This window comes from Pelophylax lessonae (genome assembly GCF_965119305.1).
Source record: "Pelophylax lessonae genome assembly, chromosome: 5".
In the NCBI taxonomy this organism is placed as follows: domain Eukaryota; kingdom Metazoa; phylum Chordata; class Amphibia; order Anura; family Ranidae; genus Pelophylax; species Pelophylax lessonae.
The window spans coordinates 464,532,306-464,557,809 of NC_138772.1; the positions used below are offsets into that span (position 1 = coordinate 464,532,306).

General features: G+C 40.3%; 1 protein-coding gene across 2 annotated transcripts in view; it reads left to right on the top strand.

Annotated features, from left to right (window-relative positions):
• The window catches only part of RALYL (RALY RNA binding protein like), a 469,699-nt gene that overhangs the window by 377,183 nt on the left and 67,012 nt on the right, over positions 1-25,504 (top strand). For both annotated transcript variants that reach the window (XM_082258712.1, XM_082258713.1), the window contains exon 4: positions 15,656-15,813. In XM_082258712.1, coding sequence (XP_082114838.1) covers positions 15,656-15,813 — 158 coding nt within the window. The remainder of the gene's footprint in view (positions 1-15,655; positions 15,814-25,504) is intronic.

Here is a 25,504-nt window from a genome sequence, read left to right on the forward strand (position 1 = left end):
TAATTATCAATTTTTTTTTGCAACACTTGCTTTAAAAAAAAAAATGTTGATCACTTTTATTGCTGTCACAAGGAATGTAAACATCCCTTGTGACAGCAATGGGCACATGACTGGTACTCTTTATGGAGGAATCTGGGGTCAAAAAGACCCCAGATCTCTCCTCTGCACTTAAAAGTATTCAAAACACTAAGATCAGCATTTTTAAATGCTTTATTTTTTTTAAAAAATGGCGCTGATGACATTAGAGCAAATCGGAAGTGGTGTCAGTTCATTGCTTCCAGGTTACTCCTATGGAGACTCGATCACAGCTGATCCCAGCTTTGTTCAGGTGTCCAGTGAGCCGACGGATGTGCCAGCTAGTTACTCGGGTCTACAAGTGGGATGGGAGAGGCTGAACGAGCCACAGAAGGCAGCAGGAGGGGTGGGCGTCCTCTCCTGCTGCTTGTAACAGCAATCCAGTGGCTAGTGAGCTGCTCCGATTGCTCTTACAAGGGAGCCAACCATGGTTCTAAAAAAAAATGGTACCAGGATGATGACTATAGCTGCAGGCATCATCCTGGTACAACCACTTGAAGTCAAGCAATGTACCGGTACATCAACTGACGGAAAGTGGATAAAGCACACTAAGATTCATGTGTGTTGACAAAGCACACTAAAAAAAAAACAAAAAAAGTTGCGCTAAATCAAACATTACAGTTTATAAATTGCATTTATTATACTACTATTCAAAGCACTATAGTATAAAACCTCATTGATTTGTTGTGGGAAATATAAATTTTGCACTTACAACAGATCCATAAAAACAGCGCATGTAGAGAAGTCTACACGGGTCAGGGGTTGCCTGATTACATTTTCATATGCAGATGAAATTTTATACAGAAACAGAATTAACCTGAACTAATTATCTGGCCATCTGGACAAAACAATGTGAAGTCATTAACATTTAACAATGGGACAGGCAGACTTCACACAATACACACCCCAGCTCAATAGATAGACAATAGGACAAGACTGCTAATAACAGCCTGTCCGTCTACTATATTGAAACACATGGAATTCACATCTAGGTGTCACAGACTCCATGGCAACAGGCCACAGGTCTCACAGTGCAAAGTGGGATCAAATCTCTACATTTCTTGAGAGACACCGTTGATAAATATCACTCTCCCATCTGAAGCCATCCAAACCATTCTCTCAGCATCCCCCAAGTATCTGTCCCTCAGCATCCCCCAAGTATCTGTCCTATCGAAAGACACAGATAATGATCCTAGATATGGTATCCACAGTCCAATACCACATTCATATAGATGTAATTTCCCATGAAAAGCAATAAGACTCTCCACAGTAAGCCCCAAGGACAACGTCATCTGTGATGAAACGCGTTGGTTCTCAACGTGCTGACATCACACTGTACATAGTGATGTCAGCACGTTGAGAACCAACGCGTTTCATCACAGATGACGTTGTCCTTGGGGCTTACTGTGGAGAGTCTTATTGCTTTTCATGGGAAATTACATCTATATGAATGTGGTATTGGACTGTGGATACCATATCTAGGATCATTATCTGTGTCTTTTCGATATTAGAGGCCCTGGTGGGGTTACACCACAAGCGTTATTGACCTTTACAGGTCTCTGTGTTATGGTAAAAGGTCATCTTATCTAGGTGGAGGATTTTCACTTCAGGTGAGATCAATTGCACATCTGTGGAGTAATATAACTGGAGATACTTTTCATTCCACTGGTGCTATATGGACGTTTTTTCACTAGAATAATTTTTAAATGCAATTTATGAACTGTAATGTTTGATTTTAAGCAACTTTTTTGATTCTATTGTTTACTTGTGTTGTCACGCATATTGTTGCTGCTTGTTATTGCAAGTGCAGTTATATATTTTTTTGTAAAGTACACTAATATTCAAGTAAGTGGACAAAGCACACTAATATTTAAGTAAGGGTACACGTGCCTTTGATATTTAGACATTTTTTAACCTATTCCCAGTTTCAGCTTTATTTTGAAAATGATATGTAATATTTAAAAAATATACATTTTCATAAAACATCCATATGCAGAGTATGATCTTTTTTAATCATTACTGCTAAAGACATTTGTTTGAACATGGATTACATATTGTACCTCTGAGAAACTATTCACTTCTCAGGTAAATATGAATAATAGGCAACTACACTGGCACAGAAATTAATTTGCCTGCTCTTCCCAAGTGACGCCACATTAAAATGATTTAATGTTCCAGCCATATGTTTAAGAAGCTCTAGAAATAAAAATGAGCACCACAGTACTCCATGCACATATATTTTTTTTCTTCCATCACGTCTTTTAGAAAATTGAAGAGCATATGAGCCCTGTACTGAGCTGTCACATGCCATTCAAAAATAAATGCAGCCGAGTGTGTGGGTTGACATGCTGCCTCTGCCAAGCTCAAGAACTCCTATCTACAGAATTACTTTTAACTCCTATACATTTGGAATTGAACTTTCCCATGAACTTCTGTGTGCATCTTCTGGGTAATAAATTATTGCTGCTGTCAATAGCAGCCGTAGAAGATAATAGAAAACGAGGATAGAAAGTGAAATACACACTCTTTTGGGAATATAGGCAATGGACATAGTGCAGGTATGCTACAAATACATATACATGTACAAACACAGTTCAATACATTGAGCTGAAGTTCTCCTCTATTGAAGTCATGGAGCTCCGCACTTACAAAATTGTCACATCTATCTACACTAACCTCTACTTTCAGCATCATTTCCATTCCATTAAAACAAACGAGCTCAACACATTTCTTCAATCATGAATGATTCTTAGGAAGAAGTAACTGACACCTTACTTACAGATATAAAAAGTACCTTGGATCTGCTGATAAAATTCAAATTCAATCATAGTATATAGCGCACTCTACAAGGACTATCTAGCCTGAGCTTGCTGAGAGATCCTGAATGTCAAAAAATGTAATTGCACAGCCGCAGCACTCTTTCATGTATTTTGGCTTTGCCCCGCGATTATTCAGTAATGAAGCAATAACACAGGTTTATGGAGACTAAAGTGCACTTTTCTTCACCTCACACCCTAGAGGTATGCTGCTTGTCTATGGTAAAGTAACCCTGCCACAAACCTGGACAGTTGAAAATGTGATGAAAAAATATATAGCGGTCACTTTTCATATAAATTGCATGCCAACGTTTTCAATAGATTCAGGGATAAGTACACCCCAAGGAAATTGTTGACTTTTTCAACATACTGTATTTCAACAGGCAAACAATAGATCTTTATTCAAACAGTGACTACAGATAAGGGTGAAATACATAGAGAAAAACAAAAGGCAAATTGCCTTTTCAATAATGTATTGGAAAATATTGGTGGATGTAGAAAAAGTAAGTTTGTCTTTGGCCTCAGAAGCTGGTGTTGTCCACTTCAGTAGAAATTACTTCTTGTAGATGGTTTGTATAACTTCCCACCAGTCTCTAACATCAACATTGTGAACGTTTTGACTATTTTTTCCATGCAAAATGTCTTCAGTTGCAGATATTTTTAGGTTTTCTGACATGAACTGCCAGATTCCAGCTCCCGCACAACATTTCAATGGGCTTCAAATCAGGGCTTTGACTGAGTCATTGCATGATGGATTTGCTAGTTAGTGTGCTTTAGATCATTATCATGCTGAAGGATCGGTTTTTGGATCATTTTGAAAGCAGCATAGGTTTCACCAGAAGACACAACTGAATTTTACGCACAAAGCTCCACCCAATGCATTTGAATTAAGTGCACTGGCCTTAGGAGGCCCTTTAAAATCCACCAATAACTGGAGTTGACTTATTACGATCAATGTTCCTAATGGGAGTTTCATGCAGAGTCTCTTAAAGGTGCAGGAGCATCGTTACATATGCAGTGAAACTAAAACATTCAAGACACCATTGGGGGACAAGATACCAAAGGGATGTTGATGGAGATGTATGTCAAAAGTGATATGTGACCTTCTTTGAGAAAAGAGGACATACCTTTCTAGTGAGTGTGTTGTGAACCTGTGTGGAAGAGAAAACACTTTCCATCTTCGGTTGCACTTTTCTCTTCACAAATGGATGGACTTAATGACACAGGGCACTTGTATTTCTTTTTATGGATTTTCATTTTATTGCATTTGTTATGTCATTTTTACATTTATGTTATATTGTACTGTATATGTTTTGTATACACATCAATAGAGTTTAGCATCATTGTATATTGTCAATTGAGGGTGCAGTCTATTTCTAGTATTTCTTTTTTAGGGCTTGTTGTAACTTTAAGATATGCAGCACTCTTCTTACATTTATATTTATCATATTAAATTTTTGAGTTTACTTTTGAGTTACGTGGGTGTAAATTGTTGATTTGAAAAAAGCACATTGATGCTGATCATGTCTCTGCATTTATGATTGAACTTCCCTGACATTTATTATTTATCTGTATTTACTGCAGGTGATGTTGTTTAAGGCTGCAAAACATCTCCTGTTTTTCATCTCCTGCATGTAATACTTCCTGTCAATTGAGCTGGGGGTAAACCAGATGTATACCTGTAAATCCTATCCCTCCACATTATAAAGATTGTACATATTCAGACAGCAGAGAGCTGAGCTGAGAATCCCTCCTCTGTTGAATTTCAGGATTAGGTGTTCCTGGAATCAGATATTATACAACATTATGACCTTGAGTGCTCAAATATTACCAGGATCAAAAACAAAGTCATAGACTGTGTCCTCTGTGTGCATCTCTGTAATTATTCTCCAAATTAAGATGGAGTGTACTTTTTAGAAACAGCTGGATTTTGATTGCATGTTAACAAGAGATCAAAACTCAACAACAGAGTTTTTAACATATGGTACAAAAAATTCTTTACTTACCGTGCAAGCAAGCAAGAACCTGACAGAGGTCAGGAGTGTGTATTACGCAGAGCACACAGATTTCCCCCTCCAATAGTACAGCTCACCCCAGTACATATCTCCCCCACTAGAAAAGCCACCCCCACCAGTACATAATCCCCCAATCAGTACAGCTCCTGCCAGTAGAGATCTCTCTGCAGTAAAGCTCCCACCAGTAAACCTCCACCCATTATAGTACCCCCTCCACCATTACAGCTCCCCTCACTAGTATAGCTCTCCCCAGTACAGATCTTCCCCCCAACATTGGTACAGATCCCCCAATCAGTACAGCTCCCCCCAGTACAGATCTTTATGCAGTGCAGCTCCCCCTAAACACACATCCCCCCAGTAGAGATCTCCTCCCCACTAGTACAGTTCTACCCACTACAGATCTCGCTTCCTACCAGTATAGCTTCCCTAGTACAGATCCCCCCCACCACCAGTAAGGCCCTTCCCCTCAGTACATATTTCCCCTAGTACAACTAATCCCAGTACAGATCGTTCCCCAGTGCAGTTCCCTCAAGTATGGATCCCCGCACCAGTATTGCCCCCCCCGTACAGATTCCATCCACTACAGGTTGGCCCAGTACAGATCCCCCCACCCAGTACAGCACCCCCCCAATACAGTTCCCCTCTACCAGTACTGTTCTCCCATCAGTGCAGCTCTCTCCAGTACAGATTCACCTTGTACAAATCTCCTCCCGCACCCCCCCCCCCCCTCGTTCCCCAGGGCAATTCTCCTTCCTCTAATAAATCCACAGGAAATGACAGAGGAGCTAAAGAGATCCCCCCCCCTCTCTCTGAAATGCAGAGTCCTTTTGTCTCTGAGTTCTAAAATGTGGCAGGAATGGGGGCAGGAGCCGCAGCACCTTGAGTGTGCACCTAAGGAAGAAATGTACGGAAACTGGAGCAGACAGGATCTGGAGCAGTTGTGCATAGTAACCAATTCGACTTCTATGTCCAGCAGGACAGTAGAGGCTAATTGATAGCCATTCACAACTGCTCCAAATTATGTCTGCACCAGTCTTAGTACATTTTTGTCAGCAATAACTGTGCAACCATGGATGCTCTAAGGGGGAGGTTGAATTCCTCCTACTTCCCCCTCTTATCTACACCCTTGCCTGGAAGCCTCATCATGCTGGGCTGGGCTGACTGTAAACTTCTGTTCAGAACATGTGCAAGTAAGAACCTCCATTGCAGGACACCAAACAAAAAGAGGTAAAACCCACTTATTATGTGATACAAGGGGAGAGAGAAACCCAAGCGCCGATCTGAGTGTAGTAATAAAAAACCTTTAATGAGGGATCAGCGCTTGGGTTTCTCTCTCCCCTTGCATCTCATGACAGAGTTGCTTCTCTCTTTACCACCAGCAGCCATCTCAGTGGACCAGAACCTTTATTGGACTCACATTGGAACTTTTATAATCCCCCCCAACCCCCTTGGCCAGTAAGGACTGCTTAAATATCACTGTCATTCTGTTTGCGCCATTACCCCCCCTTCTTGCCATTTATTATGTGAACAGCTGTATGACACTTAAAATTAAGTTATGCGTAACAATAATTAATATATTTTTTTTAAGTTCAGGGGGTTTGAGTGGAAAAGATGGATAGAGGCTTTAACATTTTTCAATGAAGTGCTATGATTTTAAAATGATATACTTGCAAAAAAAAGGGTTCATTTCCTTGCCAATAACAGAAACAGCTCTTGCATTGTAATTTAACTGAGCTCGTGTGTCTTGTTCATACAGTCTTCAGCTTGGAAATGCTAGTCTGAAGAGATTTTACAAAGCTCTTGCAAAGCCTTCAGCTGGCTTTGAGATGCCTCCTTGAAGCCTTTAAAGCACCCTTTAGTCAAAGTTTGGGGATTGTTTACAGATTATAATGGGAATGCTCATTGGCACTTTAAAGGAAACCTCAGGAGAATTTTGAAGGCTGCCATTACAGACTCTTCTCTGGGAAATTGCCTCTTTCTTTTGCCTCTCATGGAGACCCTTCAACCTGTAAGGATCCATGTATACTGGACTTCAAAAAACAGGGCAGAAAAAAACACTCATATAGAGCATTTCCTGGCAGAAAAAAACACTCATATAGAGCATTTCCTGGCAGAAAAAACACTCATATAGAGCATTTTTTGTACAGCGTTTGAACGAGATTAGGAGAAGGTTTTTTTGCCAGTAAGCTCCAATCAGAAACGCAAACCAGAAGGTATTTTTTTACCTGCCTCTAAATGTTGAGCTTAAAATATGCCTCTAAACGTCCTAATGTACATGGACACACAGGATAACATTGAGCTGCTTCTACAGGCAGAACACAAAACTCCTGTAGAAGCTGCGATTTTTAAGCCAGTGTGCATGGAGCCTAACAAGTATGCAGCTAAAAATTTTGACATATCTGAGTGCATATCTTGGACAGTCAGTATAAAAGACATATCCTATTTTTACAAATTTTCACAAGGACATGAACAATGTCAACCTCTGTAATTCTCTCTTGAAAGGTTTTTTTTAAACAAGTTATCCATCGTATCACATCTGGAAGCTTGCTTAAGGCTTAAACAGACAAATATTGTTTATACTGTAGCTTAACTCTGGGCTCGGATTCCCCCTCCAAGGTGTACTGGGGATATGACAGGTCCTCTTCACCCAATGCTTTCTTTGACAATGGGTGAATTTTTTTCTTTCAAATATTTTATTTTAATAATGCAAAAGCAAGAACATAAAGAAGATAACAATCGAAACATTTGCAATCTGGGTTACAAAAGGTTGTTGTACAATAAAGCAGATCCAACATTGATGACAATGCGTAGATGAGGCTAGAGTGAGAAACACAACAGAGATGTATCTGGGAGCTGTGATACCAAGTACGCACCAATTAAGTTAACAATAAGGAGAAGGACTGACTGCATAGAGTAATTACAGTCTAAGTTGTGGCTAAAGAGTCCAAGCTCCCTCATAGCTGAGTAGGTGGGAGGAATCTACAGCATCGTCGGGTGGGTCAAGGACTGCATAGAAATATGGTACAAATTTGGACCTATCTAAGATAAAACTGACCCAGACTGCTGAACATAAGGAAGAAGAAAAGAACAGAGAGAGTGAAGCGAGAAAGGAAAGGTGAGGGAAGTAGAAAAAGGAAGAGAGAAAAAGGGGGAGGGGGAAGCAGCCGAACTCCAGAGAGGCACGCCCCAACCTCATGGCCTAAGTCAATCCCGGAACAAGGGAAATTCCTACATAAGCTGCCCATGGTTCCCAAATCTTTTCAAATGTAGTTACCGTGTCTGTCAGGGATGCCACCATCTTTTCTTGGGACATAATCCACGTGATTTTGTTTCTGATTTGTCTCATGGGCACCTTTCGTTGCTTCCAGGCTGCGGCAATAGTCATTTTTGTGCCCAGAAAAATAAAAAATATTAGTTGTTGCAGGTGTTTAGAAATTTTGGGCACTCTAGATCCCAGCAGGGCATAAGCCGCTCGTCTGGGGATTCTAAGTTCGGTGACTTTGAATATCATGTGGTGTACTCTATTTTATGTGCTCCGTAACCTCGGGCAATCCCACCACACGTGGAGCATGTCGCCAGGAACCCGGCATCCTCGGAAACATAGTGGAGAGGAGGAGGGAAACATTTTATGGACTCGCGTGGGTACTAAGTACCAGCAAGTTAAAACTTTTATATTTGCTTCTATCAAGGATATGTTTCTGATGCCCCTGAAAGAGCGGAAACAATGGGTGAATTTTAAATGCTACAGAGTGGTGCCATGTTGTGGCACTGCTCTCTGCAACATTTTCCTGTAAGTACAGGACCCTTGAATTTTCCTCAGAGCTTAGTGAATGAGTTGAAGCTCTTCTAATGTCCATCATCCAAGTCATGTGCAAGCAAAAATGCAGTTTTTTATTATTTATTTTTTTACCTTGCATATAATTGGGTATTCTCTGAAAAGAGAACTTTCACCTCATTCACTAAGTTCTGGGGAAAATTCCCTTGCAGAGTGTAACTTGCCTTGCATGGTGAGCAGCCTATTTGACTTTATTAAATGAATCCCCAAGTCAACAATGTCAGCTTCTGCGCAGAATACTTTTTCAATGTATATAGGATTCTATTACAAAATGCTTTTTCATCATTTATCAGCTAGCAGTTAGGATTTAATGGTCCTTAAAAAATCAAATGTAGTGTATATTGGGAAGAAAGGCTGGTTCTTGTATTTCAATTATGTATCACTTCTGGGCAAACAACGATGTGGCTGTAAACAGCAGCAGACTTGGGCTTATACTGTGTAGTGTGATCACCAGGGTGTGAAGAGCTTGGCAAAGGTTATGAGTGGGAACAATAGAAGTAATGAGAAAACTAATCAGAGTCTTGATTTTAATTTGTAAGCTGTTATGCATATTGCTGATGTGCAATTACTTTATCTACAAGCCTGGGCAGAAGCAGTTGCAATCTTACATTCCCTTTAATTCTAGACTTGTATTTCAAATCTCTGCTGATTGTCATTAGTCATATCTTGTTATACCTTTTAAGTATCTTTATATGTTAACATCCTGTGTTTTTACAGCGCAAATCAGCCAAAATGTTTTATTTCACACTGTCAGAGTTGGTTAAAGAAGTTTGGAGTTGTTAAAAAAATAAACATACATACTCACCTCCATGCTGCAGTATAGGTTTGATGCTGCAGCTGTCCCCCACCGGCTCTAAGCCCAAGAACTAAGCAATCACATGAGAACTGATCGCTCAGTTCTCAGTCCATTCTGAGCATAGAGCAGTGACTGTCAGTGACTGCTCTGAGCACTCACTGAAGCGCCAGGCTGTAGAGTGGGCAGGAATGGCCGGTTCAGGCTTTCAGCGGCGCACAGAGAGGCTGAGCCAGATGCCGATCAGGCATCTGGGTGGATCCCGACAATATAGTCGGGATCATTCCAGAGCCTAGAGTGGCTCTGTGATGTCAACTGACAGCAGGCTTCAGCCTGCCTTCAGCTGAATCTGGGCACTGGAGAGCACAAGTAAGTGCACTCCTGTGACCCACAAGAGAAGTATAGCCAAAAAAGCTTTGGTCAGACTTCTCTTTTAAAGTGTATGTAAACTCTAACTATGAATGTCTCCTATTTACATATGTTTTGTCTGTTAAATATGCCACTGAATGTGTATATATATATAGTTTGAAGTTACATACTGTAGTTAGGTTGAAAAAATAAGCAAGTCGATCTAATAAAACCAATAAATAAATAAATAAATAGAAAAAAACAATAGACCAATATATGCAGAACCCTCAAAAGACCCAGAGGAAGGGAAAAAAACCTCAACATATCAAGAATGGTCCAGTTTTTTTCCAGTGGTTGAAATATAAATTCCTTTTTGATCCCCTAGAAGGCAATCTGATATTCCCTGGATCAACAATTCTAGATGTTATTATTACCTTTGAATGTTAATATCCAGTTATATTTTGTAGATATAGGAATGTATCTAGCTCTTTTTTAAAACAATCTACTGAGATGGCCAGAATTAGTTCTTGAGGGAGTCTATTCCACATTTTCACAGCTCTTATTGAAAAGAAGAATTTCAGTATATGTTGGTTAGGGGTCCATGTACACTAGCTTAAAAAAATGCTACTTTTAGAGGAGTTTAGCATTTTGCCTGTAGAAGCAGCTAATGTTATCCTATGTGTCCATGCACATTAGATAGTCTAGAGGCATTCTTTAAACTCAGCATTTTTTGCATTTCCGAGAACGGTTTTCTGGCAAAAAAAAATTCTAAACATGCCTAAATGTGCCTAAACGCCACTACAAAACGCTACATTTTTTTAATGCAAAGAGCAATGGCATTTTTTTAAGCCAATGCGCATGAACCCTAAATCTTTTTTCCTCCAGGCATAAAGAAAGCCCCCTTGTCATTTTTTAATGACTTTAAAGCCCAACTGTAGGTTTGATTAAACTTTAAATATGTTTTAGTTTATTTGGAGGGGGGTTGAAAGATGTCACAATCTCCACCTCAAACAATCAGAGAAAGTCTTGTTTTCCTTCAGAGAATACAAAGCTTCCTCTGAATGGCTGAGCAGCAAGCAGTCTGATTCAATTTGGTTCTGGGAGCAGGACAGGAGCAGGTCTCAGTCCCGCTAACAGAACACAGTGCTGTAAACTATGAAGTTGATACAGCATACAGTTCATACAACGCTGACAACAAGCACACCTATTAGTGAGGGAAATAGATTGGTCCAAACACATTTTTTAAAGTTTAATCAAACCTGGTGTTAGGCTTTAAAGTGAATAATTCTGCAAGTTCAGTATATGAACCACATATGTATTAATGCACAGCGAATACAGTATATCCTCTATTCGATTTTAATCAGGAGAGAATAAATTCAGTTCAATTGTTTGAGAAGTGTAAAAATTCCTGCTGATTTAGCCAGAAACCTGTTTAACTTCCTGTGATCTCTGCCTGTGCTCACAGAAGGGGTTATGAAGACGAGGAGTTGGGGAGGAGATGAGGAGAAGTCTATGTTCTTTGTAATTCATAAAATATTAAAATTACTTTCAAAATCATAACAATTGGAGCCAAGAACACCACAAAAAAACATTGTTTCATACAAAGGTCTGTATGCATCTCCTAAAATTAAAATGACCGTATGAAATCATTTTTGATACAGATGGCACTCCTTGGAGTTCTTAAAGCAGAAACTAAAACCAGAACTAAAGCCAGTCAATAAAATCTTATAAGCTGTTTTGACAGGACTTGCCTGCCTCAAATGGGCTTTGCATTTCTATACGAATTTATGGGACTGCAAAATCTGCTTAAAGCAGGTCACATGCAGGACAAAAGGAAGTCAACTTGTGAATAAATGAGCGAATTCTAAATGACCACAAAAACTAATCAAAATGATATCGACACAAGTCCAAATCCCATTGACAACCCCAAAAGCACACCTTTTCATTATCCCTGTGCAGTGATAAATAAAATATCTCCAATATAACTATTGTATAACAGAACATAATATGACCATGCATATAAAATACTGTACATGGACAAACTTTTCAGTAAACCAACATTTCTGTATTAACCACTTCAATACAGTGCACTTTCACCCCCTTCCAGCCTAGGCCAATTTTCAGCTTTCAGCGCTGTCACACTTTGAATGACAATTGCGCGACCATGCTACACTGTACCCATATAAAAATGTTTATAATTTTTTTTACATAAATAGAGCTTTCTTTTGGTGGTATTTAATCACCGCAGGGTTTTTTTTATTTCTTACAAGAAATAAAGAAAAAAGAGAAAATTTTGAAAAAAAAAAGAATTTTCCTATTTTCTGTGAGTAAATTTTGAAAATAAATAATTTTTCTCCTTCACTGATGTGCGCTGATGAGGCGGCACTGATGGGCACTGATGAGGTGGCACTGATGGGAACTGATGAGGTGGCACTGATGAGGAGGTACCAATATGCCACACTGATGGGCATTGATAGGTGGCACTGATAGGCAATACTGATGAGCACTTATGGGCAGCACTGATGAGCACTGATAGGCAGCACTACTGGGCGCTGAGAGGTGGCACTGATGAGCACTGAGAGGCAGCACTGACGGGCGGCACTGATGGGCACTAGGACACATCACGGCCACGATTGTCGCACTGCGCGCCCCCGCGGGAGCACGAGAGAGGCCGTTTTGGTGCATCGTCATATAATGATGTCCCAGAACAATAGCTGCACCGCTCTGCCGTCATTTGATGGTGGGCGGGCAGTATGTGGTTAAAAACCTTTTTTTTATTTGTCTTGTGTAATATTCTAATTTTCTGAGATACTGAATTTGGGTTTTCACTAGCTGAAAGCCATTATCAAAAAAATAAAAGAAATAAATGTTTGAAATATGTCACTCTGTGTGTATCGCATCTATATAAAATATACGAGTTTCACTTTTTGAATTGAATTACTGAAATAAATTAACTTTTTTAAGATATTCTAATTTTATGAGATGCACCTGTGTATATATATATATACACCTGTGTTAAATGTATACAGATGACAAAGTGTCTATTAGACAAAAGTGTCCAAACGGTGTCCAGTATTATCCACACATGATCTTCAGGTATAGTGATTCACCCCTCAATAACCACACAGTGTCCACTCTTGATCAAAACGCTCCCGGTGTGATGCCACTCCTCTCTGGACATCATTCACCTTCTATCAATGACCTATATAAATATACATTAGATAGGTCACATAGGTTTGGAATCCATAGAGCTCCAAGTCGCATACGCTTAGAGATAGCTCTAGGGCATGTTCCATCCATTGTCAAAGAAAAAGAAGAATAGAATTGCACAATGCATACAATTTCACTTTTAATAAAAACAATATAGAAAAAACATTCATATGTAATCTTTAAACAGAGTGAATCTGTACAATCAGCAATCATTCCAACCGTTCCCGAATATTGCATTACGCTCCTCTCTATGTTAATACAAAGGGGAGTTGTGCTAAAGCAAAAAATGAATAACACATTCACCAATGACAGAGAAGTATTAAATGCACACATAAATGGTGAAACACACAGCAATGCAATCCCTCAACACATATGAATGGGTTTAAATCCTAATCCAATTTAATAAAAAATTGGAAACGATAGTCCAAACCGAAGAATTGTAAAGAAATGTGTCTTCATGTTAATGTAGCCAAAGGTGCAAAGAACAGTTCAAAACAGATCAATTGCAGATTTCATCCACCCAGGTGATAATGGAGATGACAGACAATGTGAGGTCCCGACCACCATATAAAGCCTCTTACCAGAAAGTGGTGGGACAAGCGCATTGGGTAGTTCAGGACTACTCCTGCCCATCTCCCAAGCACAGCTGCTCCCAGGGTATCCAAGCCTGCTGATGAAACCGGCTCACACTCCACTCCAAGACCTCCCTCAGAATGCCTCACAGGTTGTCTCATAAAAGTAGGGGACAACAAACAAACAGGGCGAGCCTATAGTGCATTACCTCAGCTGTAGTTTATTGAAGAAATGATAGGAAATACACTCACCCACAATGAAGATAATAAGGTGTATAATACTGCAGTATACTGGAGGCTCTCAGTGATCGATTCCTACCAAGAAGATGGCCAACCTCGAGCTTCCGGGTGTGACGTGATGATGCTGAATTAGCTCCTCCCAACGTGTTTCGTCATTACGACATTGTCAAGGGGGCGTAAACAAGCGTCCGCGTCAGTACCCTTAAATAGTCTGGTAAATAGCAACAGCACCTAATAGGTCATCACGGCGCAACCACCCGTAGCCGTAAATGACCTATGCGCTCCACCACGGAGCGCCCGGAAGTTGCGGTTAAATGATCCGGAAACATAATAGAAGGCACCCGGGTGAAATAAACATATTCCACCCAGCAGCCCCGGACCAGAATCAACTGGGATTGCAGACAGGAAGAAAAAATGCCGTAATACCATCCGGGGACACCACCTTCATATATAAGAATAAGCAAATAAAAGTATAAGCTCAATTAAAACATCACACTTGGAATAACGAGGGGAATGTCACCAGGAGCCACAACATGTATACTGCAGCATCAAAAAGCCACATGACATAAAACAATAACATGATAAAATTCAGTTATGGCATAAAATTTACAGCACAAATATTAATATATTCCTAAAAGTTATAAAATTTAATTGCATAAAAGAGGATATACAAAATATAAAACAGATATACAAAATATAAAGGTAGACAACCAGAGGAAAGGAACGCATTAAATACATAATATTTAATAATTGATGGGGAAGGAAAAAGGAATATTTGCTGGTATGGGGAAAAAATATATAATGGGTCTAAAACCTGAATGGGCCAAATTTCTATCAACTATTGTTAATGAAGGCACTAACATCCCATTCAATGCTAAGGCCAAAAGGTCTATAAACCTTGAGCAAATAGATCCATTTGGTTTCTAACCTAGATATTTCCCTCCTAACATGACAACCCCTCCAATGAGGTTGCAGCACATCGATGATCATAAAGGAAGTACCACTAGGGTCCCTAGCATGTTTTTCATCAAAATGTTTGGATAGTGAATGCTTTGGGAAACCCTTCCTGATATTCGCTACATGTTCGTTCATCCGCACTTGGAACGGACGAATGGTGGGGCCAGCATGGTCAATGAACATCTTATGAAGGTAAAAAACACAAGATGCACGTCGGAAGGTTTATAATGCCTTTAAAATAATACCCTGTGAACCTGCCCTGAATGTTCTTGTCCAATTGTGCTTTTGTGTTGTCACATGCTCCCCTGGTTGAGAATACTAGCAGCAATGCCGACACATACTAAACAGGCATAGTACACCATTGTCACTTTTAGTAAGCCAGTTCAGAGCAATGATATGCATCTGACACTGGAGTGAGTATATGTAGATAGGAATTGTTTGAAGTGGATCAGCAGCAATGAGATGCAAAAATGAATGAAAAAATGTAACAACATTTTTACATACAGGCAAAGTCAAACACATTTTTAGTAGAGTTAGGAAGAGTTAGAACTTCTTATTGCTAACATTTTCATTGCTTAAATTTTACCAGTCAGGGAACACTGATCACCAAGAGCCTAATATAATATTCTTTTTTAACATAGCCAGCAGAAACGAGTACTATTGTGACACGTTTTACTGTATACATAGGGTTTGTGCCTGGCTGGACTCATCTATGTTATGTAGACTTTTATTTTCATGGCCGTTTCTTGAAACATTGAGACTTTTAATTGATCATATAATATTTTACTTTGAAGGTTGTTCGATTATGGTCATGGACGTGTTCCTCCTCCACCCCGTGCTGTCATTCCTCTGAAACGTCCCAGAATAACCGTGCCAGCAACACGCAGAGGAAAAGGAGTCTTCTCACTGAAAGGAGCATCACGGTCTGCCTCCTCTTCATCAGGATCCAAATGTGAGTGTTTGCTTTGTTCTAACTTGATAAATGACTGTGACTAAGTTTGCCAAAGATATGACATACATAAGCAAACCTAAAACCGAAAATGTATTATAGTGCAGCTTACCAATAATAAGATAAGCTGGATGTATCAGTTTTCTTTTCTTTGGCTCTTTTCCTCTGCTTTCTCCTAATGATCTGGCCAGTAATACACCTTCTATATTAGTGATACAAAACTCTGGAGGAATAGTCAAAGGAGGCACTGCAGGCAGCAGCATTTTCAGTCTGGGGAAGAGAAGGGGGGGGGGGTTGTGAAAAGTATTAGCATAGTAGATTTAAATACACTAACAAATTGAAGCCAAACTCCAACTCACACTTTATAATCCATTACAACAAACAGTTTTTTTCTCCTATTGGGATAAAGGTTTTGCATGAATAAATAAAAGCTGATTATTTAACCACTTTACCACCGGAGGATTTTGCTGTCTTACGTCTGGGCCACTTTTTGCGATTCGGCACTGTGCGACTTTAACTGACAATTGCGCGGTCGTGCGACGCCATACCCAAACGAAATTTACGTCCTTTTTTTCCCATAAACAGAGCTTTCTTTTGATGGTATTTGATCACCTATGCGATTTTTACTTTTTGCGCTATAAACAAAAAAAGAGCATAAATTTTGAAAAAATAACAATATTTTCAAATTTTTTTATATGAAATTCCCCCCCCAAAAAAATGTAAAAATCAAAATTTTTTAAAATTTTTGGCCAATTTTTATTCTGCTACCTATGTTTGGTAAAAAAAATCGCAATAAGCGTATTTTGATTGGTTTGCGCAAAAGTTATTGCGTTTACTAACTAAGGGAAAGATTTCTGTAATTTTTGGTGTTTTTTTTTTTAACGAGTAATGGCGGCGATCTGCAATTTTTTTTTTTTTTGCGGGACTGCGACATTGCGGCGGACAGATTGGACCCTTGACTGACATTTTTGACACTTTTGGGGGTACCAGTGACATTACTACAGTAATCAGTGCTATAAATATGCACTGTTACTGTAAAAATGACACTGGCAGGGAAGGGGTTAATTTTTATTGGTGATCAAGGGGTTAATGTATGCCTGGTGCTTACTGACATGTGTGGGGGGAGGGGACTATGTGACACAAGGACAGATCGCAGGTTCAGCTATGCTGAACCCTGCAATCTGACCCTGCCTGTCACTTAGGAGATCCGCCCGCTTGTGTTTACACAAGCAAGCGGATCTCCACACTCGATTCCCCGGCGATCGGGGAACAGCAGCGGTGATCGCCGCCGCTCCTCCCCCTGCCCGACTCCCGCTGTGACTGAATACACCAGGAGCGAGCCTCCGGCGCCGCTCGCGCCGCCGAGAGAGGGGAATGTCTGGTGACGTAGGTCTACGTCGCCAGACGTTATCGAGCCACTTTGCCGCAGTAGAGCTCTAGTGAGCAGCGGCAAAGTGGTTAATCACCCCTGCCAGTGTTGAGTGATTTGTCTCGTCCGTGTAAACTGATAAATTCTGCTGGATAGCTCTTAGCTCCTGTTTCTACAGCCCTCAAGTCAAAGACCAGCCCTATGCTATTTTGGATATAGGTGTTTTTGAAACATTATCTTATCACCAATATGTGATAGTTGACAATTTTGGGGTTGTATTCCATATGTGCAAAGAGAGATCACACAAAGACTTTTAGGTATAACATTTAATCAAGTAATGACAGATATAGATAACAAATAACATTAGAAATTATAGCAAAAATACCGTTATGGGGTGGTCAATGACCAGATCAGATGCATACATGACAGCAGCTCTGATTCGAGACAATTATATATATTCTAGCTGTAGTGTATAACAGTTGTGTGCTGATGGCACTGCTGCACATCTTCCAATGTCAAAGGGAAGTAAGCATGATGAGTCTTTTAACTGCTGCATTAAGTTTCCTTGGCTGGCCACTGCATGTACGGTCCTCAACATTGCCTGTTTCTTTAAGCTAACTTCAAAAGAGCTTGAACAGCACATATCCAAACCCCAGTCTGTTTTAAAGTCTTTGCCTGTGAGAGACCTTTCTGATGCATTATGTAGGCAGGTGCCGTCTGTACTCTCCACTGTAGGTGGCTCTTGACTGAAGTGGCAATACAGGAAGGGAAGAAAGCTGTGAGGAACACAGAATTAGAGTCAAGTGTATGGTAAATCAATTATACCAAGCAGGTGTTAATGATCATCAGTTTCATATATAGGTTGAAACACAGTCATTAACTGAAACAGAAACTGCTGAGCAGGAGACTTAAAACTGGATGAGGAACAGTCAAACTCTGCTACTAAGGTGAGGTTGTGGAGGACAGTTTCATATCACAAGTCATACACTATGACAAGACTGAACACAGCAACAAGACACAAGGTAGTTATATTTGTGGGTTTGGTGCAGTGTGGTGCGCTGGTGGCAAAGAATATACTCAGAGGCCAAGGTGGATGATAATAATATATTAAGAGAGTCCCAACAATGTACAATCAGGCCTGGAGGGTGGCACATCCAACCGGAACCACTTACAAACAGGAGCAGAGGATTATTATCTTGAAATGATGCAGACAGCTTCTGCAGTGAGAGAGAAAATGATTGCCACTACTCCTGATCAGCTCAGGTAAACAAAACAATGAGCAGTCTCAGCCTACATGTCTTTACCAAACCACACACTCTGATGCATTTTGCCATGCCCCCCCCCCCCCCCCGGGGCTTAATCATAGGGTAGGAGCATAGAGCGGGATGGAAGCTTGTATGCATCATTAGCCAAGGAGAGAGAATAGTGATGAAAGGTAAAAATCAGATGCCCACTAGCTAAGAGTAATCAGAATTGAAGCTGCAGTGGGGAAAAAGAGTTGATAAAAAACGTGTAGGAGACAAATATGGGAGAGTGTTTTATAAACCACAATGAGAAAATAAAATAAATGAAGGGTAAAATAATTAGCTTGGCATAAGCTTGTCAATAAGGATCACCATCTATATGCTGTGAATATTTTATCCCATGTGAGTGTTTTTCTTTTAATCAATAAATGATCTGTGTGGTACATGTTACGCTATGGGTCCCCTTGTTTCATTGCATGTGATCTTGCTATGAGGATATGAGGAATTGGTGATCCTTATTGACAAGCTTATGCCAGGACCTGGATGTGAGTCGCCATTGGAAAGTGGATGATCACCTGATTTGCTCAAAGCTCTTGATCCTTGCAATAAGGGTACGTTTGTATTACCTAGGGGAAGCACGGTGGTGTGGTGAAGGCTCTTGGTGTGACTTTGGGGAATTGAAGAGGATCTGTTTCACACTACTCTAATTTTCCCATTGCTATAAATAAGAAACTTTCATTATCACTTTTTCATGTTGGTCAGCTAATAGGACATTTATGCTGATTGATTATCATTATATTCATTTATTTAGATTATTTTATATATTCGCCGCTCTTGGAAGCAAGAGCTTACTAGCGCTGCTAGTGCATGTATGGGCCTTGGTTTATATACGCACCTTTTTGACAAAAGATGAACAATAACACAAAAAATGTGAATAATAGGAAGGGTGAAAAACTGTATTATTATGTAGGAAGACAGACTGTAGACTTTTCTGTTCCATTATAATAAAACCCAAACAACATACTCAAAAGGCGCTGGTAATTTTCAGACTTGCATGTGTAGCATCTGTAGTCAGGTGAAGGAAAAGAAAACTTCAAACAAGCTCAATAGCGAGGCGGCTCCGACACAGGAAGACTTCCCTCGATGAGCATCCAAAGGTTGCTTGAACCACAGAAATACAGAATGGAGCTCCAGAAAAAAAAAAGTCAGATAAAAAATAGACAACATGTTTAAAGACAACACCAACTTTAATAAGGACTCAACACAGGATACAACTCGGGTGACTTCACAGATCAAACCTTAGAACTAGTATTGAACTCTCCACATGGAGTAACATCTTCAGCTCTTTTTTGAGCATCAATGGAGGCTTTAAATTAATAAAAGCTGCACAGCAAATCTACCAGTGTTCAGCCCAGTTAGGGAAGCAGAGAAGACAGTGTAATAGGCATATTTCTATAAAAAACAAAAACAAAATACAGATGATCCCTAGGTTGCCTAAGGCCAACCTTTTTTGTGTACTCACCCCAATCCCCTACAGTACATATTTTCTACTCACTGACAATAGTCCTGTGACACTCCAAGCTTTCTTGCACATGTATGAACATACATGGAATATGCTGGACCAACTGTTCATGGGTCAACTGGTCAGTGTTTTTGAATTTTTTTTGTTTTTAAATATCTGCCTGAATATATACAACGCACATACTGTGTAAATCAAAGAAAACGTAGCTTATTTAAAGGTTTACATCATGGGAACCCTATGTAAGTTGGTGAATATCAGTATAGAAAACATAAACAGGAAGGTAATAGGTCCCTTTAAGACATTTAATTAGTATGACTTGGTTTACCCAATACTATTTTATTGGCTGTCAATGTCTTTTTATTTAATACGGAGGACTAAAATAATATTTGCAAGTTTCCTAGAAACAGTTGCTTATGAACAAATGATGTTAATCATGGTAGATGATTATGTACGTCACTGTTTATTTTTACTAGCTATTTATCTGTGATTTTATAAGAATAGGTAATCGGCCAAATGATCAGACAGGGATTTACTGTATGTTGCAGTTTACTAAACAGGCGCAATGTTAGAATTAATAATGCAAAACACGTTTGGAATGACAAAGGTCAGACATACATTGTAGAATACAAAAAATATTATAGGAGTTACACATACATGAATTCCCCATAGCAATGCCCCTATGGTTCCAGCTGGGTAACATATGACTGCATAGCATAGCCTTTAAAAGACTCTATAATCACAGAGATTCCAGCTGAGAATCATTTCAGTGAAACAATTCAGAAATCAAAATGATATATGCCATTATCCTCATAAATAGCATTCCTCTTGATGAAGTCCATGGTAGCTCTGATAATACAGATGAACAGTTGGAGGGATCCAAGAACCTAGGACACAGGGCCACTCCACTGAAAATAGAGTACCCTAGTAGCAATTTGGGAGAAGCTTACCACAGTAGTTGGGTCTTCCAGAGAAGCTGCATGCTATTAGGCTTCTGTCTTGCTGCCTGCACACCGGTTCTGACAATGGAAGGCCACTCACCTAGCTGCAGATTACTTGCCCAGCTACCTCTGCCTACTCAGGCGTAGCTCCCAGGCTGCTGAGGGAGGGAAGCAGAGAACCTTTGTGGGTGAGACCAGGAGGCTGGTGCCCAAGTTGGAGGAACAACACACAGGATCCAGGAGAAGGGTTGAACAGCTCTTGTATTTTAGAGATGCAAGTAAATCAGTTTCCAAGACAAATGGTAATGTGCAATTACTAGCACGAGTACAAAGGCTATAATAACTGCTGTAACAGTTCCTTAATACTCTTAAACCAGCAAACGCTGTAACACTGGTGGTACAGGTACAAATACAGTAACATTGGCAGCCCACAGTTTCACTCAGTACTGAATATATTATACAGGCATTGCTTACATTACCAAGCACTGCATCTGCAAGATGGATGGCTGACTGGCAAAGAGTTAGCTCAAGTGACTTTTGTTGAGAATGAACAGAACCTATGTAGTAAGTCTTCAGGCTGGTGGACAGCAGAGAATACAGAGATGTCCCTAAGCTTTCCCTCCTTATGCAGGAACATTTCTCTAAGGCTAAATCACTGTCCCTGATAGTCATGGTCCTTCGCTCTATTCTAGCCATTTGTGGAATGCGCACCAACCCCAACAGGTCACTGCTAATTATTAGCAATGCCCACGGTAAAGATGGCAGCCAAAGGTCACTCAAGGCTGCAGTGTCCAAGTGGACCACAGTTCCCCTGATGACACCTACAGAGTCTGCAGAGGAACACCGTTCCACTTTGTCTCCACTTCCACCTGCACAGCAACCTAGCCCCACCTAGAGCTTGGAGGGTAAACTACACCTGCCTACAGCTTATTTTCCATGGCCATGTTCAAGACCCCAGTGGGTAGTGGGAAAATGAACCCTGCAACTGTGTCTCTGTATGGTAGTACATTGGGCACACTGTTCTAAAATATTCTTATTCTAATACATCAGCACCATCCTTTGAAGTGTGAATGTTGGCTATAGAAAACGGCAGTCATTTATGAGCATCATACAAGGTTATAGGATCATTACAAGGCATAGGATCATTAATGGACAGATGTTGGGTAATAAGGGGTTAAAAAGCAGAATGATAGCTTATAAAAATAATCTCTCATTGTAATGAATAATAAAATCCATTTGATGCTCTAGTGGATTGAAACAAACAATTTTATGTACACTGAAAATATACACTGAAATATGGAGTTGGCATAATAATTTTCTTTCACACATGATTTCATTTTAGAATTGACTTTGTCAATGTAATAATTCAGGCATATCTGATCCTATTCTTTTACAAAATGTATAGAAATTTGATTATTTCATTGTATACACATATAACATCATAAAGATCAACCAAAATACTCTGATTTACATTGACAGTTTTATACTCGAGCTGTATTTGATTGATTTAGACAGGCAGGTATTAATTTAAGCCCAACTCCAGCCTAAACTTTTTTATATTTAGTTTGAACCTCTATAGAGTTTTTATTGCTGACTGTACTCCTATTGTTGAGATTTCTCCACATTGTGTTTTTAATGGGTTTAAAGCAAGGGATAATCTCCCCTAGGCAGATAAAGACACTGCGCACGCGCCGCCTGCCTGGGAAGTGCGCATGTCGGGCTGGTCGCGGCCATTTTTTTTCTTTCAGGTTTTTGCAGCGGATCAGGGGGGTTTTTCATGCAGGGGGGCAGCTTTTTTGCCACCTCCCCGCAAAGTGCCGCCCTAGGCCTAGGCCTTGTCGGCCTAGGCCTAAATACAGCAGTGGATAAGAGCCTGTGTTATGGCAGAGACATGGACCAGAAGGTGAAGTGAATGCTGCAGGATAAAGGCACGTGCCTCAACAATGACCTACCTGTTGGAGCTGGACGGGACCTGGAAAACCCAGGAGCTGAAACTGGAATCTTCTGCCTAAAGCCTCCATCAGGGTGACTCCAGTTTAGACATGTTTCCAGGTCTAAAAACTTCTTCCCCTGCTGGGGTTAATTTCAGGCTCCTGAGCTGTTATATCTCCTTCCACTCTCCTCACTGAGCTGGCTTTGCCTGGACAAACTGATTAGTATTGGGAGGTTTGGAGGCGCCACCTGCTTATAAGAAACTGATTGCTACTGGAGTCTGGTGGAGTGTAAATAATCATGAGTTACCATTCTACACACGCCTGTTAGACCACTCTTAACCGATGGTCAAACAATCTGGTAAGCAGATATCTTCTTTTGTGCACTTGGTGATGCATCCTTTTTGGATTTGATCCTGTTCTTGGTGTTGGATTCTCCTTAACCTTCTGCATTCATCTAGTCATAGTGAATCATCCTATTCTGTGGGACTTATGGACTGACCTTGAGTGTATCTATAATTACACAGATGTTTGATTTTTTTCTTTTTTTCACTGTTATCCTACATTCATTGTTTTTTTGTGGCGCTGTACCTCTATTACATTACATTAGATAGATGCACATCTATCTATGTACATTACAAGAATTTTAACCACTTGCTGACCACCCGCCGCAGTTTTACTGCGGCAGGCTGGTTTGGATGCGCAAGCCGACGTAGTACTATGTCGGTCGTGCGCATGGTGCTGGGGTGGTGAGCACGCGTCACCAGCTCCCACCCCCACTAGACAGCAGGGATGCCGATGTACGGGGCTGGTGGCCGCGATTGCCGCTGGCCACCCGTGATCCCTCCCTGCTGAGAGAGCTAAGCGGTAAGCTTCTATATAGGATCTATATAGGATCACAGGTCTCTATGGTCATTTCACAAGCCCCTCCCCCCACTGTTAGTAAACACTCCCCTAGGCTCACATTTAACCCTTTGATCACCCACTAGGTTTACCCTTCCCTGCAGTGTCATTATTACAGTAACAGTGCATATTTTTTAGCACTGGTTACTGTAGTAATGTCACTGGTCCCCCAAAAGTGTCAAAAAGGTGAGTTAGGGGTTAGATCTGTCGGCTGCAATGTCCCGCTAAAAATCGCAGATCACCGCCATTACTAGTACAAAAAAAAATCAAAATACGCTTATTGAGATTTTTTTTTTACCAAAAATATGTAGCAGGATACAAATTGGCCTAAAGTGATTAAAAAATTAGATTTTTTTTTTTTTTTTTTTTTGGGGGGGGGGGAATTTTATATAGCAGAATGGGATAAATATTTTTTTTTTTTTCAGAATTGTCGCTGTTTTTTTGTTTATAATGCAAAAAATAAAAATCTAGTGATAAAAAGAAAAAAGCTGCAACCGAAGCTCCAACCTAGGTGGAGTGAAATAAATGAAAAAGGAAGTGTAGGTGTGCTTGATAAATCCTAAGTACTCACTTTGTAGGTAGTGAGAACCCATATAGTGTAGAATATTATTTACACAATATTGCAACAGAGGTGATACAAAAAATGTAACATAGGTATAAGAGTCGGTTCACACTAAGGCGACACGACTACTTCGGGGGCGACTTGTGCATTACCATGCACCACGACTTCGGAGCGACTTGAAGGGACTTTACATATTGGAAGTCTATGCAAGTCGTTCCAAGGTCGCCCCGAAGTAGTAAAGGACCCTTTTTCTAAGTCGGAGCGACTTGTGTCACTCCTATTAGAACGGGTCCTGTAGCGGTCAATGGACCGCGAGGGAGCGCGACTTGTCAGGCTGACAAGTCGCCTGACAAGTCGCGGCAGTGTGGACCGGCTCTAACATGTGAGAATTAAAACATATTCTCTGTGAGAGTGAACAAGTCCAAAATAAAGTCCATAAACTGTGCAAATAGGATTCTTGATATATAAAGTGTTAATTAACCAAGGTGCAGAATGGAGAACACTGATCCACCACAGAACCACATGTGGAAGAGGAAAAGGGTACCCTTACCGACTGGCAAACAATCATGCACTTGAAATGGAATGATAACCCGTTGAACACAAGAAAAATGATCTTCCAACTGACCAATTCTTCACCACGTGAAAAAGTAAGTATGGACTCTTACTGGATGACAAATGATATATGATAAAGAAAGGATTTGGGAGTGGATATCTGGATTCCCTGCTGTCCAACGTAGGTGTTCCATAAGCAATCCATAAGGGACCGTTTTGGAGAGTGCACCAATCCACATGCAGGAGATGCTGGTGTTGCTGGCACTTGTTACCTGGCAGATGGAAGTAAAAGTGCTCAAACACTGTGTAATTTCAGGGGGGTCTGAATATTCTTTCCTCTAGACAGCCATTTTGTGGCTATCTTTGGAGGTGACCATACAGAGAAATTGAGCTTTCCTATTGATAAGGAACAAGGGCAAGATTGCTTAAGGAACACTACGTTGGACAGCAGGGAATCCAGATATCCACTCCCAAATCCTTTCTTTGATCATATATCAATCATTTGTCATCCGGTAAGAGTCCATACTTACTTTTTCATGTGGTGAGGGATTGGTCAGTTGGAAGATCATGTTTCGATTCTCACGTTATACTTATGTTAGATTTTTTGTGTCACCTCTGTTGCAATATTGTGTAAATAATATTCTACACTATAGATTCTCACTACCTACAAAGT